Source organism: Cololabis saira, chromosome 15 (genome assembly GCF_033807715.1).
Source record: "Cololabis saira isolate AMF1-May2022 chromosome 15, fColSai1.1, whole genome shotgun sequence".
NCBI lineage: Eukaryota > Metazoa > Chordata > Actinopteri > Beloniformes > Belonidae > Cololabis > Cololabis saira.
Window position 1 is genome coordinate 11,926,134 of NC_084601.1, and position 17,963 is coordinate 11,944,096.

General features: G+C 41.3%; 1 protein-coding gene across 2 annotated transcripts; it reads left to right on the top strand.

Moving 5' to 3' along the window:
- The first annotated feature begins 86 nt into the window (after positions 1-86).
- rab5aa (RAB5A, member RAS oncogene family, a) lies at positions 87-14,836 on the top strand. 2 transcript variants are annotated; one of them, XM_061742505.1, is made up of 6 exons: positions 87-244; positions 11,944-12,165; positions 12,383-12,534; positions 12,700-12,822; positions 13,599-13,692; positions 13,834-14,836. In XM_061742505.1, the coding sequence occupies exons 2-6, from the start codon at positions 12,000-12,002 to the stop codon at positions 13,947-13,949; spliced, it is 651 nt and encodes a 216-aa protein (XP_061598489.1). In that variant the 5' UTR covers positions 87-244; positions 11,944-11,999; the 3' UTR covers positions 13,950-14,836. The 2 variants fall into 2 exon arrangements, with proteins under 2 accessions (XP_061598489.1, XP_061598490.1); XM_061742506.1 differs by having other exon boundaries at positions 11,947-12,165.
- The last annotated feature ends 3,127 nt before the right edge of the window (positions 14,837-17,963 follow it).

Here is a 17,963-nt window from a genome sequence, read left to right on the forward strand (position 1 = left end):
CATCACATCAGCGGCTCATTTGTGCCTGCGCGCCGCGTGACGTGGCTTGTGACGTGGCGGGCGGCGGAAGAGCCCGTTAGTGTTTTGATTGTGAGGGGAAGTTGAGAAGAAAGGAAGAGAGGAGGAGACGTGACGGGATTGTTGAAACTACTCTCCTGGTGCCCAACCACCTCGCCGCAGCGGCCGGGTTTCGTGTGTAAACACCACAGCAGCGGTATCCGGGTCTCAGACAGCTACTAGACAGGTATTATTCCCGGGTATGAGCGAGCAGGGCTGAGGTTTGCTCGCCGCCACCAGTGACTTCGTTAAGCGTGATTTATGGTTCCGCGTTAAGTCGCCGGCGTACGGTGCGCGTCGCCGCGTACTCTACGCACGTAGGGTCTGTGTCAGTGTGACGCGGAACCATAAATCAGCCTTTAGCGCTAACTCCTGCTAATGCCGATGGTTGTTTGGCAGCAGCGCCCAGGCCTGTTAAAGCTGCACTCTCTTTAGTACAGCTTTTCCCCCAGTTTAGTGGGCTGATACTGATAACTAGCGGGCAGTGAAGCCCGATCAGGCGGGGGAGATGACGGGCACATTTGTGGAGCTGCTGGTAGATGGGTGGAGAGCTATCAGTGCTAACAGGGCTAATGTTGATGTCAGTCCAGTGTGGGGCTGCTGCTCTCCGGTGACAAACATTAGGATGTGATCAAGCTTAAAAAAGCAACGTAGACTTCATGTGGTTGTTGTTCCCAGGCTTTATTGTGGCTCTGTTTTGTCAGAACATAACACATCCAGCTGCAGGGCAACAATAGATGGGGAAATGGCGTCTCTTCTAAGTTCAAAACAAATACAAGGCGACTGCTGCCGTGAATCTAGTGTGTTTACAGTCAGCGAGTTACATTTAAATCCACATATAGTGTGAGTGTCACGGCCGTGCTGGGGGAAGTGTTTGGTGACAGTCTGGGTAAATAAACACTGACTCCTCACGCTGGTTCGGGTTTTATTTGTGCCTTCTTTCTCACTTCTGTTTTAACATTGATTTCCAAACTTTCTCCTTTAAAATTACACATACATTTCTTAACTACCTTGATTTGGTGCTTTAACCATATTTCCTATTTATTTAGCTCGATAGTTGATGTTTTTCTTGGAGCTAGAATGAACAGAATATGCTCATCTTTTTTTTTTTTCTTTTTCAAAAATCTAGCGGGTCTATCATGATAAAAGAGTGACCATTATGGATAATGGTTATTTAATCTGGCACTGTCTTGAAGCTGGTTTAGTGAATCATGCCTTGTACCGATGGTCTTGTGTGTTGAATATCTGATCTCTGTATATACACTTATTTGGTGGGAATAGATTTATCGACATGTCAGAAAAAGTAATAGCTGTCTCTCAATCCATGTTGAAGAACTTCCTTAACAACATACTGGCATTCGTCCTGATGACGTTTTGATGACTATTTGTTGTTAGTCTTTACACAGGTGTGTGCCAATGCTTTACTACTTTTTATCATATGGACCTTTTCGATTTGAGAGCAGGTTTTCTTGTTTTAATACTATCCCTTAAAAGTATATTCACTTAAAAAGTCCTCATCTGCTTACAAATATGCTCTGTTGGCTGGTAAGGTGTTGCTGCACACAGTATATGTTTAATGCTTGTGTCTGAGCTCATTACACTCAGGCACACGTTTGCACTTAGACTTTTGTGTATTTGCAAAACTTTCACTCCTTGATTGTTGCTTTTGTATTTGGATTGCTGTGAAACAACCCAATTAAAAATCACAGTCAATGCAGAGCCAAATTTGATGCTGACATTACTGGCTCCATCAGCATACTTTCCAGTCATTAATGGTTCACCACACAACTTTTTTTTTTTTTTTTTTAACTGAATGAAGTTTAGGCTTATTTATATAGCTCCAATCTCCAACAAAAAATATCATGGGGGACATTGTATAAAAGGTTAATTTCAAGCCTGTACTGTAACTTTGGAAAAAAAGGCATACTAGCAGATGTACGGTGCGTCATTGTTGAGGTTAAACTATTCCGTTGTGCCACAAATTTTATTCCAATCTGTGCTACAGCAACAATTAAGCATACCTTCTGTTTCATTATCATCTTAACAGGTCTCCAGACTATTACTAAATGTGAACATTTTTTTGGGGGGGTCAGTAAGAGCAACTCTTGCAATTACTTGCTTGAGTCCGACTTGCACATTTCCACACTTGTATCCACCCTGCTGCAAAATGTGAGGTGACAGTGATGCCCTGCATTGAATAAATGGCATCATCCAATATATATATATATATATATATATATATATATATATATATATATATATATATATATATATATATATATATATTATGTCTAATAAAAATATGATAGAATTTGACCATGGCTGCTTCCGCACTTGTCAAATTTTGTTCCAATACGCTGTTTAAAAAAAAAAATAATAATAATAATCATTTGTATCTCCACTATTGTCTACATCCACATTATGTCACCGTAGATGCATATATCATCCATGCTCCCTGGAGTGTGTGCAGTAAAACTATGGCACTTTTCCACTAGTACCTACTCAGTACCTACTATGCGGCAAACTTTGGTGGAGATTGTTCTTACGGTTGCTCATTATCTCTGACGCACCTATAATCAGTTGCAGTAAGGTTAAATAAAACTGTTGTACACATAACAGAATACACATAGATAGCTGGTACTGTGAATCCCTGGTTTATAGCACAGATCACTCGGTTCCTCCATGGTACGACATCTCGTGAGAACGGACATGGTCTACCACACAATGGTAGCGGACAGGTTCCATGTGACTTTGCTTACATAAAATTTCGGCCTGCATGGAGTGTGAGAAGACATATCCGAGTTGTTTGCTGCCGCTGGCAGTCATTATGGAACAAAACAGCTGATACCAAGGACAACAAAGTCAGCAGTGCTTGGTTTTTTGTCGATGTGATTATACTGTTGATAAGTGTTAGGTGTACTGTTTTAGTGGCGGTCAACAAGTAGCTGTTGGGTGCATTGCTGCCACCTAGTGGCCTTTGTGTTATCTTCCAGTGATGGTCACATGACAGGTTTGGGAAATGCAGTAGGGATCAAGCACCAACTATTGGACGTTCGGGTTGAGTCTCATGCGGAAATAAGATTCCTTGTGGTTCCTCGACTGGCTGCTGGAATGTTGATCGTTTAGATCAGGGGTCACCAATCCTGGTCCTCGAGGGCCGGTGTTCTGCATGTTTTACATGTTTCGCTGCTTCATTGCACCGTGATAAAAGTGACTGTGTCATTAAGAGAATTGTGCAGACCTCAATGACAAGCTGATGATGATGATTAATTAGAATCAGGTGTGTTAAAGCAGAGACAACTCTAAAACATGCAGGACACCGGCCCTCGAGGACCAGGATTGGTGACCCCTGGTTTAGATAATAATACATACATTTGTCTTCAGAAGGTTACTAAAGTGTTTTTGACTTTGAATTTCACATGCATGGAAACTCTCAGGCGGGTGATTTATTCATTTTTTTTGCACTATGTCAGGAGAGTATATATTAAAGAATGCATTTATTTCTAATATGACTGACTGACTGACATCTCAGTCAATGGCTAGCCGTTATCGTAGGCAAATCTAATGCAATAAATTCATTTTTATTATGAGGCGTAACCTTCTGATTGCCAGCCATTATCACTTCCTCAGGTCATCAGGGTCACGCCTACTTTCTCCACCCAGAGTTAGAACAAAATACAGTGAGGAAGCGTTTCAGGGCTGCTGAAACTCCCAATTGCTTTAAGTCAAGGCTGAAAACCTTTTTTATTTACTGCTGTAAATAAAATAATAACCACAATGCACTGCAACCTTTATTTCTTGCATCTCATTTTTGTAACTCTTTTTAACTTATGTCCGTCAGTCTCTAATTTCTGCTTTTAAACTCCTTTACTTTTTAATGCATTTAATTCAAAATCTTTTTATGTAAAGCACTTTGAATTGTCTTGTACATGAAATTTGCTCTACAAATAAACTAGCCTTGCCTTCAGTAATGACTTTTGGATGGCATACATATATCATCTCATTATGGGGGAAAAAAATCTTACTCCTCTTTACAGCATCACTGTAGCTTGTGAGTTTACTTGCATTTGTTTATGCACAGTTCTCCTGAGGTCTTGCCACAGCATGTCAGTCGGGTTGAGGTTTGAACTTTGACCCGACTGGGGTCTCAGCAGCACTTGATTGTTTTCACTTTTAACTCCTCTGTATTAGCTTTGCTGCTGTTCTTGGGAACATTTTTCTGCTGGATGATTTAGCGTCAGACTATCTTCAGCTGTCTGACACAACTCTGGAATTGTTTGGAATACAGAGGATTTTAAGGCTGACTTTTAGGCAAAACATGCCCAAATCATCACTCTCCAACACCATGCTCATGTGCTCTATTTAGTTTAGCAAAATATGTTGCTGTGCATTACGGCCGAATGTCTCCACTTGGTCCAAATTTAATGATATATTGGTGTTTGTTCACGTGAAGCTTCACTATGTGTGCGGTTTCTTTTTTTGTTTCTTTTTAGAAAAGAGAGGCTTTCCCTTCACAACCCTTGAAAATAAGGCATATTTATTTAATATCTTTCCAATAGTATTGACATAAACTGTAATTTAACAAGCAAACTGAGGCTTTTGGATGCAGCCGTTTTCTTTTTTTGTTTTTTGCCTCGTCTGAGGGTCACATGCTTGATTGTTGCAGTTAAAATTCTGGGAATTCTGGGAAGATTGGTATTTGTCTTAAATGTTTCCACTTGTGAATAGTTATCATATTTATTGATATCTGTATCAACACTACATTATACCATTATTTAAACAATTAGCTCTGTATACTTTATTACTTTAGGACATAAACCTAGTGAGCAGACTTCAGAAGTATTATATACTGTAAAAATGTGCTCCTTTGAACTTTTCTCTTTGACCTCAGGCATATTTTCTACTCCCAGTTAGTTACCACTTCCCCACTTGTTTTTATCGGCTGAAACGTCAGATCTGCTTTACTGTGTTTCACACTTTTCACACTTTACTTTATTATCCGAGCTGCTGTCTGTATGTGAAAATCTCACAGTCTTCATCTGGTCACATCTTGGTGAAGCCTCGGCCAATATTGTTCTGAAAGTACAGATGTGCTAGTAACAGTGCCACTACCACGAGGCACCTTGGAGTTATTTATGATACAGATTCATCCTTTAAATCATGCATGAGAAAACTTTCTAGAACTACCTTCTTTCACCTTTTATAATCTAAAAACAAGGAACATCCTATCTCGGAGAAATGCAGAAAAACTAGTCCATGCATTTGATACTTTAAGATTAGACTACTGCAATTCCTTGTTAGTAAGTTGCCCTACGATGACTGAACTGCCCCCAGCTGATCCAGAATGCTGCAGTTAGATTCCTGATGAGGATTAGCCGGAGAGATATTTCCTCAACCGTGATTTCCCTTTACTGACTTCTAGTTAAAACCAGGATTGAACTTTAAGTTCTTCTCCTCGCACACAAGCCCCTTGGGGGCTTAGCTCCCTCTTATCTTAAGGAATGTATGGTCCCATGTCACCCCTACAGTACTTTGGCCCCAGTGCAGCCTTACTACTCTACAGGAAGATAACCACTCAACCAACGAGTCAAAGAATTTCACGAAAGATCCTTCCAAAATGTAATGTTCCCTAGCATTTTGGTGGGTAATTGCTCCGCTGTGCTTGGATCTCAGTGCAGAGCGTTGAAAGGTAAACAACAGCGTCAGAAAAGCATAAACCAGGGTTTAAAACGACACGGTGGTAAACTTGCAGATCTCAACACCCCTGAATTGGGAGGAGGCTGTGCTTTACTTGTACCTGTTGAAGCTGCCAAACGCCTTCCCAGTTATATTTTGTTATTTTAGTAGGCATTTGCAAGGTTAGTCTCCGACATGTAACAACCTGTTCTGTATTTAAGTATTTAATTATATGTGGTAGAGTGTGCTGGGAGAAACTGTGAGCTTCATTGTAGTTGGGGATGGTTACAATGAAACTGTTGTAATTGATCTATAATAAAGCCTGGCCTCAAACCTTACTGGGGAGGTCCTACCACCATAGATTTAAGAAAACGATATCCAAATGTTGGTCACATAAGTACCCATTCACAAATTCATTAGACATTCATGTCTAATGAATTTGAAAGGATATTTAAATTGAAGGTTACATTAATACACAGTGATAGGATTCCACAAACCATGTCCTAAATGATATTCCTGGACAACACAGTTATTATCTCCTGCCAACAGACATCTGTTTTGTAGTTAACAATTCATTCCTAAATAAGTAAGTAAACAATGCATGGTATGCATCCATTCAGCAGACCTCGCTGTTGGGACAGACTTGAGTACTGTGGTGGTGGAGTCTTTTTTTTTCCTCCCCACTATTTTACCAGAGGATCACCACAGTACAGTGGAAAATGTATTTTGTTCTCTGTTACTGATTTAGTTGTGATGGGGTTTCTTTGTCTCATTATTAAAAACATGCCAGTTAAGTAGCCTGTTGACAACCTTCGTGTAGCAGACTCGTGTCAGATTAGAAAATGGGGAAATATGTGTCAGCATGTAGACTATTACAATCACAACAATCATCTTACAGAATCACTGTGCACACAAGTTAAAAGTCATCATGTAGAATCATTGTAGAATACTATAATACGCAACATGCAGAGTAATGCTAAAGTAGTTCTCATCAGACATGGTCTAAGATCAAAGGAAATTTGTCTTTATTCCTCTTTGGATGCAATTCCATCCCCTGGTTTTTGTGTCGAATCGCAGCCTAAAGGGAAATTGTGTTCTTACAGTGTAAATTATTGAGGGAAAACATGTAAAAAAATAGAAAATAAAATCAACATCAGTTGACAAACTGAGGAGTTGGAAGTGTAGCAAAGAGAAGTGTGGTTGAAACCTCCAGAGATCACCGTGAATGCGTTGGAGGGTTGTACTGATGACATCACACTTTGCTGGGTCAGTAATATTTTTGGGCAGGAAAGTGTTTGGACATTAGGCAATGACAGTGTGCATTTTTGTTTGTTTTATTATCAGTAAATGAAGAAAAACAATGATTTGCATTGCCATCTTGAATGCTTTGGGTACATTCACACCATTGCTGTTTAACTGAACTCTGCACTCCCAGTTTGTTTTCCATGGAAAGTTTGTTTGGTTTGGGGATGTGTGAATGGTCAATCGAGCTCCGACATGGATAAAAGGAGCGAACTCTGGTCTGTTTCAAAGGAATCCAAATTTAGGAAATGGACATAATGCAGGGCATTTTGGAAAATTGAAACGGAAGTTGCCCTGCATTAACCAATAGATGAAGTTTCTTGTTCATTGATTGCGTTGTCTTCTCATTCAGTGATACTTGAAGCAGCTCTGCTTCCAGTATCAGGAAGGGAACATGTGATTCAGAGGATTCGTATCTTTGACGAAGTACAGTGTGAAAACGAATTCAGACCAGCTGAATGTTGGAACTCTAATGGACTTGACTATTGGGTGTAAAAATGGCCTTAATCACTTTCTGTGGACAGAAAATATATGTTCATACAACTGAGTTTTGTGGAGGTGTTTATATTTAGGCTTTTTTGATGTTTCATACTATTCAAAAAGGGAGCTCTGATGGGGTAGCACTTCCAGAAATACGGCCACTACACAACCGACCAGGCTCCTAGCTACTTATCAGCAAGCTGCATATTAATGACAACATGCAGTACATATGGGGGGGCATTATTAATCGATTATCAATAAACAATTTTGTAGGTTGTGTGAAATTTGATCATTATAATGAGGTTATGTCTTGAAGCAAGGTCTCAATTTTGACTGTCTCAAAGCTACCAGCAGTGGGTGCACGTTATCAGGAGAGAGCTAAGCGAAGTTTGATGTGGGAAGATTTTCAGCGTGGTGATGGTGACAGCGAACCAGTATCTCTGCATCCCTGCAATGTCAGTACCAGCAGAGCAAAGTTTTCTGTCACTAAGCTGCTCCCGCGTCTCACACCTGAGCATGTTGACATGTTCATTTGTCTTCAAGAGAAACATTGGGCTTGAGTTACTTCATCAATGTTGCAGGGGGCTTTCTAGTTCTAACAGTAAGAGGTTTAGCTTGCAACTTCCGGCTCCGCTGCCTTGGTTCATCTCTTTGTACTTTGCTTAAACAAATTGATCATGTCTGGTAAATCTTCATAAAAAATAAATGCAAAAAAATACTGTATTTTCTATAGTTATCAATCATAATAGTGGAATGGTATCCGTGTCCCAATCTAGTGGTGAAAAGAAGATTAGTCCTGTTATTAAACATTATAGGGAGGTCTGGGCCAAATTTCACAAAATACACAAACTCTCAAATCACAAACAGCTATATGCCTCACTCTGGCTCAACCCAGGAATAAAAAAAGGTAAACAAACAGTGTTCTGGAGAAGATGGCTGGAAAACGGTGTTCACACGTCTGGCAATCTTTATAAAGGTGGTATTCTTAAATCCTTTGCTCAATAGGTTTAAGAATAAAATTTGCAAGAGAAAGGCGACTTATACGACTTATACTTATATACAGATTAGACATTGTCTTTAAAAAAACAAAAGGTCTGCCTAATAAAACAGGAAATACAGCATCAAAGTTCTTACAGGACCAAAGTAGCCACAAAGCATCAACGTTCTACGATAACGTCATTTACCGGATCAGTACTACGTGTGGAAATCAAAGAATAATTTGGCAGAGAGGTCTTGTGAAATTGACGAGGACACATAGGATCAAATCGTGGCTGATTATGGGAAATGTATCAAGAAGATTAGAGCAGAATTCATTGAATATAAAATTCTTCATCATTTTTACAGGACACCATGTAGGTCGTTTAGAGTGGGGGTCAGAAACGGTAATGACTGCTGGAAATGTAAACAGGAAACAGGAACATTTTCACATCTCATATGTGTTTATTATGGTTAAGCCCTTTTGGCATAAAACACTGACATAGTTGGAGAAATTGGTAACAGTTAGCCTGCCCTACGTCTATGACTTTTGGGTGATAGAACAGTGGTGCTTAAAATAACAAAAAGGTACATGTTCTTATCTGTGTTAATGGTGAGTTTTGCATCAGCGGCTAGAATTATATGGAGACGATGGAAATCTACTGAATAACCGTCCAAGGAGGGAAAGTTGTGATGAGTGAAAGTGTTATATGAATGAAGTGATGTTGGCTAGAATGAGGCTTAAAGAGCCAGGGCTCCTGGGAGGTTGGGATTATTTTACGTGGCATTTGACATCTAATTAGCAGCCAAATTCGTCTCTTTAGAATTTTAGGTCTACCCAATGTTTATCTACCATATTTTATTGCCTTTTGTACTTTTTGTAGTTTTTCTTCCCAGGACATCATTGATGTTAGGTTAATGTCTGACCTATGTACCTTTCTCTTTCATTTTAATGTACTATGTCCTTTGTACCAAATTTTGCAAATATAAACTTAGATTATATCTTAAAAAAAAAAAAAGATAATAAATATTAGTTGGTAATTCGGTGGCCGGGCACCGGGGGTGGATGAGATTCGCCCTGAGTACCTCAAGTCTCTGGATGTCGTAGGGCTGTCTTGGCTGACACGCCTCTGCGACATTGCATGGAGGAAGGGGACAGTACCGCTGGGGTGGCAAACCGGGGTGGTGGTCCCTCTGTTTAAAAAGGGGGACCGGAGAGTGTGTTCCAACTACAGGGGGATCACACTTCTCAGCCTCCCGGGGAAAGTCTACGCCAGGGTACTGGAGAGGAGATTACGGCCGATAGTCGAACCTCGGATTCAGGAGGAACAATGCGGTTTTCGTCCCGGTCGTGGAACACTGGACCAGCTCTATACCCTCCGCAGGGTGCTCGAGGGTTCATGGGAATTTGCCCAACCAGTCTACATGTGTTTTGTGGATCTGGAGAAGGCATTTGACCGTGTCCCTCGTGCCATTCTGTGGGGGGTGCTGAGTGAGTATGGAGTCCGGGGCCCTCTACTAAGGGCTGTCCGGTCTCTGTATGATCGAAGCAGGAGTCTGGTTCGCATTGCCGGCAGTAAGTCAGACTTGTTCCCGGTGCATGTTGGACTCCGGCAGGGCTGCCCTTTGTCACCGGTCCTGTTCATAATTTTTATGGACAGGATTTCTAGGCGCAGCCAGGGGCCGGAGGGGATCCGGTTTGGGAACCTCAGGATTTCATCTCTGCTTTTTGCAGATGATGTTGTCCTGTTGGCTTCATCAGACCGGGACCTCCAGCATGTGCTGGGGCGGTTTGCGGCCGAGTGCGACGCGGCAGGGATGAGAATCAGCACCTCCAAGACCGAGGCCATGGTTCTCGACCGGAAAAGGGTGGCATGCCTTCTCCGGGTGGGTGGGGAAGTCCTGCCTCAGGTGGAGGAGTTCAAGTATCTCGGGATCTTGTTCACGAGTGAGGGAACAATGGAGCGTGAGATTGACAGGCGGATCGGTGCAGCGTCCGCAGTTATGCGGTCGATGTACTGGACCGTCGTGGTGAAGAGGGAGCTGAGTCGAAAGGCGAAGCTCTCGATTTACCGGTCAATCTACGCCCCTACCCTCACCTATGGTCATGAACTTTGGGTAGTGACCGAAAGGACAAGATCGCGGATACAAGCGGCCGAGATGAGTTTCCTCTGCAGGGTGGCTGGACGCTCCCTTAGAGATAGGGTGAGGAGTTCGGTCACCCGGGAGGAGCTCGGAGTCGAGCCGCTACTCCTCCACATTGAGAGGAGTCAGCTGAGGTGGCTTGGGCATCTGTACCGGATGCCTCCTGGACGCCTCCCTAGGGAGGTGTTCCAGGCATGTCCCACCGGGAGGAGACCCCGGGGAAGACCCAGGACACGCTGGAGAGACTATGTCTCTCGGCTGGCCTGGGAACGCCTCGGACTCCTCCCGGAAGAGCTGGAGGAGGTGTCTGGGGTGAGGGAAGTCTGGGCATCCCTGCTGAGGCTGCTGCCCCCGCGACCCGGTAACGGATAAAGCGGGAGAAGATGAGTGAGTGAGTGAGTGAGTGAGTGAGTTGGTAATTCATGTTAATTCTTCTCCACAGTGTACATTTCTTAAAATGCCCATCGCGAGCACATACTCTGTACTGGAAATACATTTCCTCACGTTTTAAGTGCAACTCAAATGCCATCTTAATGTCCAAAAATGTTCACATATGTCCAAAAACCCACATTTGAACCACAAAATGCTCAAATCAAAGCTTTAAATCTGCAGTTTACATAAGTTTAGAGTATCAAACGGCTTGTGTCTAGTATTTATAATATAAATGTCCCGCTGACCTGATTCAGTTTCTTTTTAAAAAGCTTCTTCAGTAACATGTCAAATGCTCAACAAGTGATACAACTTGTGACTTGGGGCAAACTTTCCAGCAGGTCAGAATCGTATCACTGACAGAGAATTGGGACGCCATAGTTTTAGAGACCAGCTTGGCAGCAATCTGAATGATTAGTATGACATCTTACTTTTGTAAAGATTCCTCTTATTCTGTTGCCCTTTTGCAATAAATTGGCATTAAATGAAATAATGTTTACTCACAGATACCTACTGTACTCATTTAATCTTTTTAAACCACATAAGACCAGCAGATATTTGGATCTGTTCTCCAGAATTCTGCGAATGCACATATTCATTAAGGCGTGCTCATAAAAAGGTTTGCTTACATGATCATTCTCTTTAATAATGTAGCCGGAGGAGTGGTGCAGTGTTAAGTTTTTCTTCAATGCATTTCATAATCTTAACAGATTTAGTTCTGTACCTCTAAAACTGCTAGAAAACTTTGTTGAATTTAATTTTGCATAAAAAATACAGTCTAGTTCAAAATAGCGCACCTGTAGTAGTGCCAGAAACAAATCCTGCAAGTCTACTTTGAGTCCTGCAGTTTTTTACCTTTTTCTTTTTTCCTTCTTGCAGCAGAAGTCCAGATTGTGAAGTTTGCCGCACACTACACCAGAAGATCTGATTAGGTCATGGCCAATCGAGGAGGAGCTTCCAGACCCAATGGGCCCAACGCAGGGAACAAGATCTGTCAGTTTAAGCTGGTGCTGCTGGGGGAGTCGGCCGTGGGAAAGTCCAGCTTGGTGCTCCGCTTCGTTAAGGGCCAGTTCCACGAATTCCAGGAAAGCACAATAGGAGGTGAGTGCTGGACCAGTCTGCTTCTTACAAACTGTCCGCTTTTTTTTGTTTTTTGGAAGACTTTTTTTTTTTTAACAATTTCAGTAAACATTTGAGGTCCGGGACATGGAGAGAGTTGGTACTGAGTTTTTGAGCGTTAATGGCTTGTTTTGCTCACACAGCTCGTGGTGTTGCTGTTGATCATTTATCTCACCCTTTCACTTCATTCTCTTCTCAGCGGCCTTCCTCACCCAGACGGTGTGTTTAGATGACACAACAGTGAAGTTTGAAATCTGGGACACTGCAGGTCAGGAGCGTTACCACAGTTTGGCACCCATGTATTACAGAGGAGCACAAGCCGCCATCGTGGTCTATGACATCACAAACGAGGTGACTTCAGGACCACATTTTTCAGGCTGTTTGTGCAGCATGTCTGTTTTAACGTTGTACTGATGATAGTTGAATGTATTCAGGCAGAGAACTTGTACAGCAAGTTACAGCATGAGGTATCGTGAGAACATTATCAAGTGGCTCATTGTCTTCTTCTTGTTGTAGGAATCTTTTGCTCGGGCAAAGAACTGGGTGAAGGAGCTTCAAAGGCAAGCTAGCCCTAATATAGTCATCGCTCTGTCAGGCAACAAGGCTGACCTTGCCAGCAAGAGAGCTGTCGACTTCCAGGTCAGAGAAAACAAAAAAAAAAAAAAACAGCCAGTCTGTGGCAGTATGATATTTTTTGGTTTGTTATTAAATGAATCACATATCTTACATTTAACATATCAATATATCTGAGTTTTGTTTATCGTGATCACATCAGGATAAAAACTATAGATAGTTTGATCATTAGTCTGTGTATTGGTGACTATCATTGTTCATGCAACCTCCGTGCTCTTTCCTTGCAGCATAAAGATGTATTAAAGGGGGCCTATTATGAAAAACAGGTTTTTTCTTGCTTTAACATATATAAAGTGGTCTCCCCTCAGCCTGCCAACTCAGAGAAGGAGGAAAGCAACCAAATTCTGCAGTGTCTGTACAGCCGCCCGGATGAGCCATCCAGTGTGATGTGGATCTACGAGCCGTTCAGATTCTGCTCCCGTCGTTACGTAACGACGGGAGTGATTTACATAGGTTGGCCTCCGATGCGTGAAACCACGCCCACAACTAATTCCGCCGGCCAGAGCTTCCGCCATTTTTTTCGTAGCGGTGTATCGCGTCATTCAGGCAGCCAATCAGCACAGAGCCTCATTATCATAGCCCCGCCAACTCAGAATCCTGCATAGATAATGAGGTTAGAGAATGGGAAGATAAAGACATGGCTCAGAGGCTGAATTTCTAATTTATTTAGCAAAAACAATCAAAAGCTTGTTTTTAAGACATTCAAGGCCTGTTTAAAATGGGTATTAGATGCCATAATAGGTCCCCTTTAAATATTTGCGCTCTTGTCCTCGTGTTGACAGGATGCCCAGTCCTACGCAGATGACAACAGCTTACTCTTCATGGAGACTTCAGCCAAGACGTCTATGAATGTGAATGAGATATTTATGGCTATTGGTGGGTAACTCGATTTAATGCTAACCACAGAATTAACTTAATTCATTTTCTTGACATTCAGTTTTTTCTGATTATGTGGAAGAATATAAGTTTGAAGTTGTTTTGGGCTTCTTTTTTTTTTTTTCTCTCTCCCATTTTCAGCAAAGAAATTGCCAAAAAGCGAGCCTCAAGCTCCGGGAGCAAACAGTGGCCGGAGCCGTGGAGTGGACCTGACAGAAACCGCGCAGCCAGCCAAGGCCCCGTGCTGCTCCAACTAACGCGAAGAACAGGCGTTCCCAGACCTACATACTAGTAACTAATGTGGCCAGTGCCCCAGATGCCACTGCGGCTACTAATGCAATGTGTCACCCATTGTTTGAAACAAGAAAAGATGCCCCCGTGCCCCTTCCCCCCTACCCTTTTTCTTTTTTACTCTTCGTCTGCTCTTTTTGGCTGTAGCGAAGTCAGTGCCATCACACTGATCTTTCTTTGGGGTTCTGCCTCTTTTCCTCCATTCTGGTTCTGCTGCTACCTGGTGAAGCCTCCTAACCACTCTGTCTTACTTTCTGCAGCCCGGCTTGGTACATCTATCAGTTGTCATTGGTAGATCAGCGATCACAGACAATAGAAGCATAAATACACTCTGCGTTTTATAGTCTTCCTTCCTTGACTTGATAAAAGTTTGATTTTGAGGAAGTAATCACTTCCTTTTCCTGGAATAGCTTAAGACTTTACTACTTCTTTTTTTTTTTTTTTACCAGTCTTCTGTATTTAGGTCTCTCTTTTTTTTTTGGTAGGTGTTTATTATTGTTTACTTTAATTTTGTTGACATTATCAAAGCACATACTTGTATATTTACATGGACTTAAGTAGAATTTTTATTTTTTTGTCTACCGTGGCACAAAAAAGCATGTTAAGCGATGAGGAGTCTATTCTCGTAAATCTGAGAAAAAGGAAAGGCAGAGGGTAGAGAGACCGAGAGGAACCCTGAGCTCTGTCCCTCTTTTGTCACTGGGACCCTTTTATCTTAAAGTTTAAAGATAATTGGGCCCGCAGTCCTTTTAAAGCCTTTCTCTGATCCCCTTTTCCTGCCCTCTGCTGTCATTGTCTTCTCCCTCGATTAAACCCAAATTCACACGAGTGTATATCTTTTTTTTTTTTTTTTTTTTTTTTTTTTTTTTTTTTTCCCCCCACCCGTGGGCTCCATTTTGGGGCTGAGCCTGCTAGTAACTGTCCATAGTGGCATTGTGCAATGTTTCACAGTATTTAGTCTCGGAGTTGAGCGTCTGCAAGGACCAGTGCAGCGCGGCTCAACTCCCACTTCACCCGGGCCTCCGTGCTGCACGTCAGCACCCGCTTTCCCATTCCTGATGTGTCGCTTCCTTTCATAAATCTTTCACAACTATTTGTGGTCAAATCGGGGTGTATCTGGTGTCCGCCCCCGGGCGATTTTGTTTATGTAATGACCTTTTTCCATTGTGTCAGTGTTGCTCGACCGCTGCTGGGGGTTTTGTGCCGTGTAAAAAGTGAAGGTGACGGTAGCGACTGGAGTGTTGCAATATGTAAGGTTTCTTCATAATTACAATGGAATCATAATTATTTGACGTCTCCTCCCGATTAGGAAGTGCTTTAGACACGCTTTTGTGTCAGTATAGTCAATCTGGGCCTGGGCCGGCCGGTGACTCATTTCATCCGTAGACTTAGTCACATGCACATTAGTCTATCTGCATGTTTAAACACGTATTTGCACAGTGATAGACACATTCAGTTGTTCACACACAGTCTGTTACGCCTCATCCATACCGATGTGGAACACATATTTCTGCTGTCCTCGTCCCCACTAATAACATTGTTACACACAAATACACGTGCACACATACAAATTAACATTGAATCTTTCTGGTCATTTTTTTTTTCTTTATTTTTTCAGGTCTGTCTTACTCATGCCTTGCACTAATGACGCTCATGAATTTATCTTGTCCTAATTTCAGTCAGTGTGATATAAATATATACATAATATAAATATATAAATAATATACTGTAAATATGGTGTTGCAGTGTAGTCTGCCTTTTTTCAATTTACCAGTGACAGGACTAATGCTTGCTAGGGAGTTGTCTAGATAATCATTAAGAAAAGAAAGTTGTACAGTTAGCAGGGAAGTGGCTACAATCTGGGTTTTGGGTTTTGAATTTTGTTGCTGTTTCTTTTTTTTTTTCCACACAAATGGTTAAATTATAATCAGTGGTGGTCTTTATATAAATGTATGTAGTGTTATTAACAAAAGAGAAAAAGAAATTGCATTTATTTAAACGTCTGTACCCTTTTTCTCAAAATAAAACCATTATGTTTGACGGGGGTTTTTTGTTCTGTATCAGACGGTTACGAAGCGTCCAGTACTCTTAACTAGACGGTAACGAGGGCTGAAGCTTCACTTCCAGAGGAGCTGGTTGTTGAAGCTCCAGAGGACTCGGATGACATTTAAATCACCACCTGCCTGCCTGTTCATGATACGTCGGTAACATTGTCACAATAATGTTGCAACAATAACAGTCAATACAGTAGTGATTTGAAATTACATGAATTAATGCATAATAAGGGTGTAATTTTCTTTTCTTTTTTCTTTTGCTCGAACACTTATTTGCAACAGGAAACATTTAAATGCAAGCATTTTACAGTACTGTTATGTAATGACCAAATAAATACTGAAATAAATTTGATCATTTATCATTGTAATCAGGCTGTTTGTGTGTGCGCATATTTAATTACCCTTTTTTTTTTTAATTACTTTGTGAAAATACATACATGTATATACAAACACTGATGGGAAAAAGGTGTTGGTACTTTTACATTAAAGAAAGGAAAAACCCCACAAATTCTACGTGGTAAATAATTTTACCTTGAGGAATATATAGAAATATAGTTCAGCAGTTTGTTCATGAGAGATTTACTCTGAAGTTTTCACAATTGTTAAATTTACAGTACAAATACAGATGTGGACAAATTGGTTGGTGCTCCAATTAAAGAAATAACAAAAACTGTCTAATGAAAATCAGATCTGTTTGAACTGCAGTTCAACAGAATCATTAACAAGAAAAAGAAAAATGAGCTAAAAGGATAGATAATATTGTGACCATAGTGACACGTTCTGAATTTAATTAGGAAGTTTAACGTCTGCAGGACTGAAATCAATCTCGCTGGTCGTGGCAGCAAGAGGAAAAATAATGACAAATTAAAAGATATTGATGATACGAATTGTATCCAAAGAGCCCAAAATAACTTCCAGAGAGATTCAAGGGGAACTCTGGGGTCAAGGCGCATCTGTGTACCGGTGCATCTGTCACTGTTGTGCCGAAGTGGATGACAAATGAGGACTCCACTGTTAAAGGGGAATCATTGGGCCAAAACTGTCAGAAAGCTTGGAAAGCTTGTCAGGTAGTGGGTCTTCCAACAGGATGATGAAGAGAGCCAAGAAAACGTGACACTGCTCTGCAGCGGCCTTATATGAACCCAAGACAGCTGTTGATATTGATCTATTTATTTATTTGATGTGAACATGTGATGTTTGATTGTTTTAGCATGTACTAATTCGCAACACTTGTCCACAGACGGCTTTTAAAATTATAAAGAGGGAGAAAAAAATACAGTGTATAATAACAACTATATAAACATAGAATATAATAACCACAAAACAACAAGATGCCGATATAAAGACCTTAAATGACCATTCATTTCAGACCTTTAAGGGTTTCAGAGGTCATTGTAATCATGCATGACAGTTATCAGTCATAACACTACACAGTTTTGAGCAATTATTCATTATAACTTTTATTTTTAACTGACTCTTGTGGTTTCTTCTGTACTGTTTATATGAAATGTGTGTGTGTGAATGTTTAATTTGAAATGAGTGAACATTTCAGAGTGAATCACTTTCCTGAACAAATTGCCCAAATTGTATTTTCACGTGATCCATGAAGTCAAATAATTTCCCTAAAATCCTCTTTGTTGCATGGCTGTCATTCTGAAACACTGTGCCAAAATATGGCTCCGACACAAATGTCTTTCTCAGTACATATGACCTTGAAATTTTTGCTCCAATTGGATACATTTTGTGACCTCTCCCGTCTAAAGGCTGATTTATGGTTCCGCGTTACACCGACGCAGAGCCTACGCCGTAACCCTACGGCGTAGGCTCCGCGTCGATGTAACGCGGAACCATAAATCAGCCTTAATAGTAGTTAACTTGGCCTATCCCACCCGAGTCCCCTAGCGGAGGAAAAAGGGCCTGCAGCGA

What these genes read in the sequence shown, in the direction of transcription:
- rab5aa (XM_061742505.1), top strand. Translation starts at nt 12,000, where the DNA reads ATGGCCAATCGAGGAGGAGCTTCCAGACCCAATGGGCCCAACGCAGGG. An exon ending in AGAGAGCTGTCGACTTCCAG is followed by an intron (nt 12,823 to 13,598) that starts GTCAGAGAAAAC and finishes TCGTGTTGACAG; the next exon opens with GATGCCCAGTCCTACGCAGA. An exon ending in TGAGATATTTATGGCTATTG is followed by an intron (nt 13,693 to 13,833) that starts GTGGGTAACTCG and finishes TCCCATTTTCAG; the next exon opens with CAAAGAAATTGCCAAAAAGC.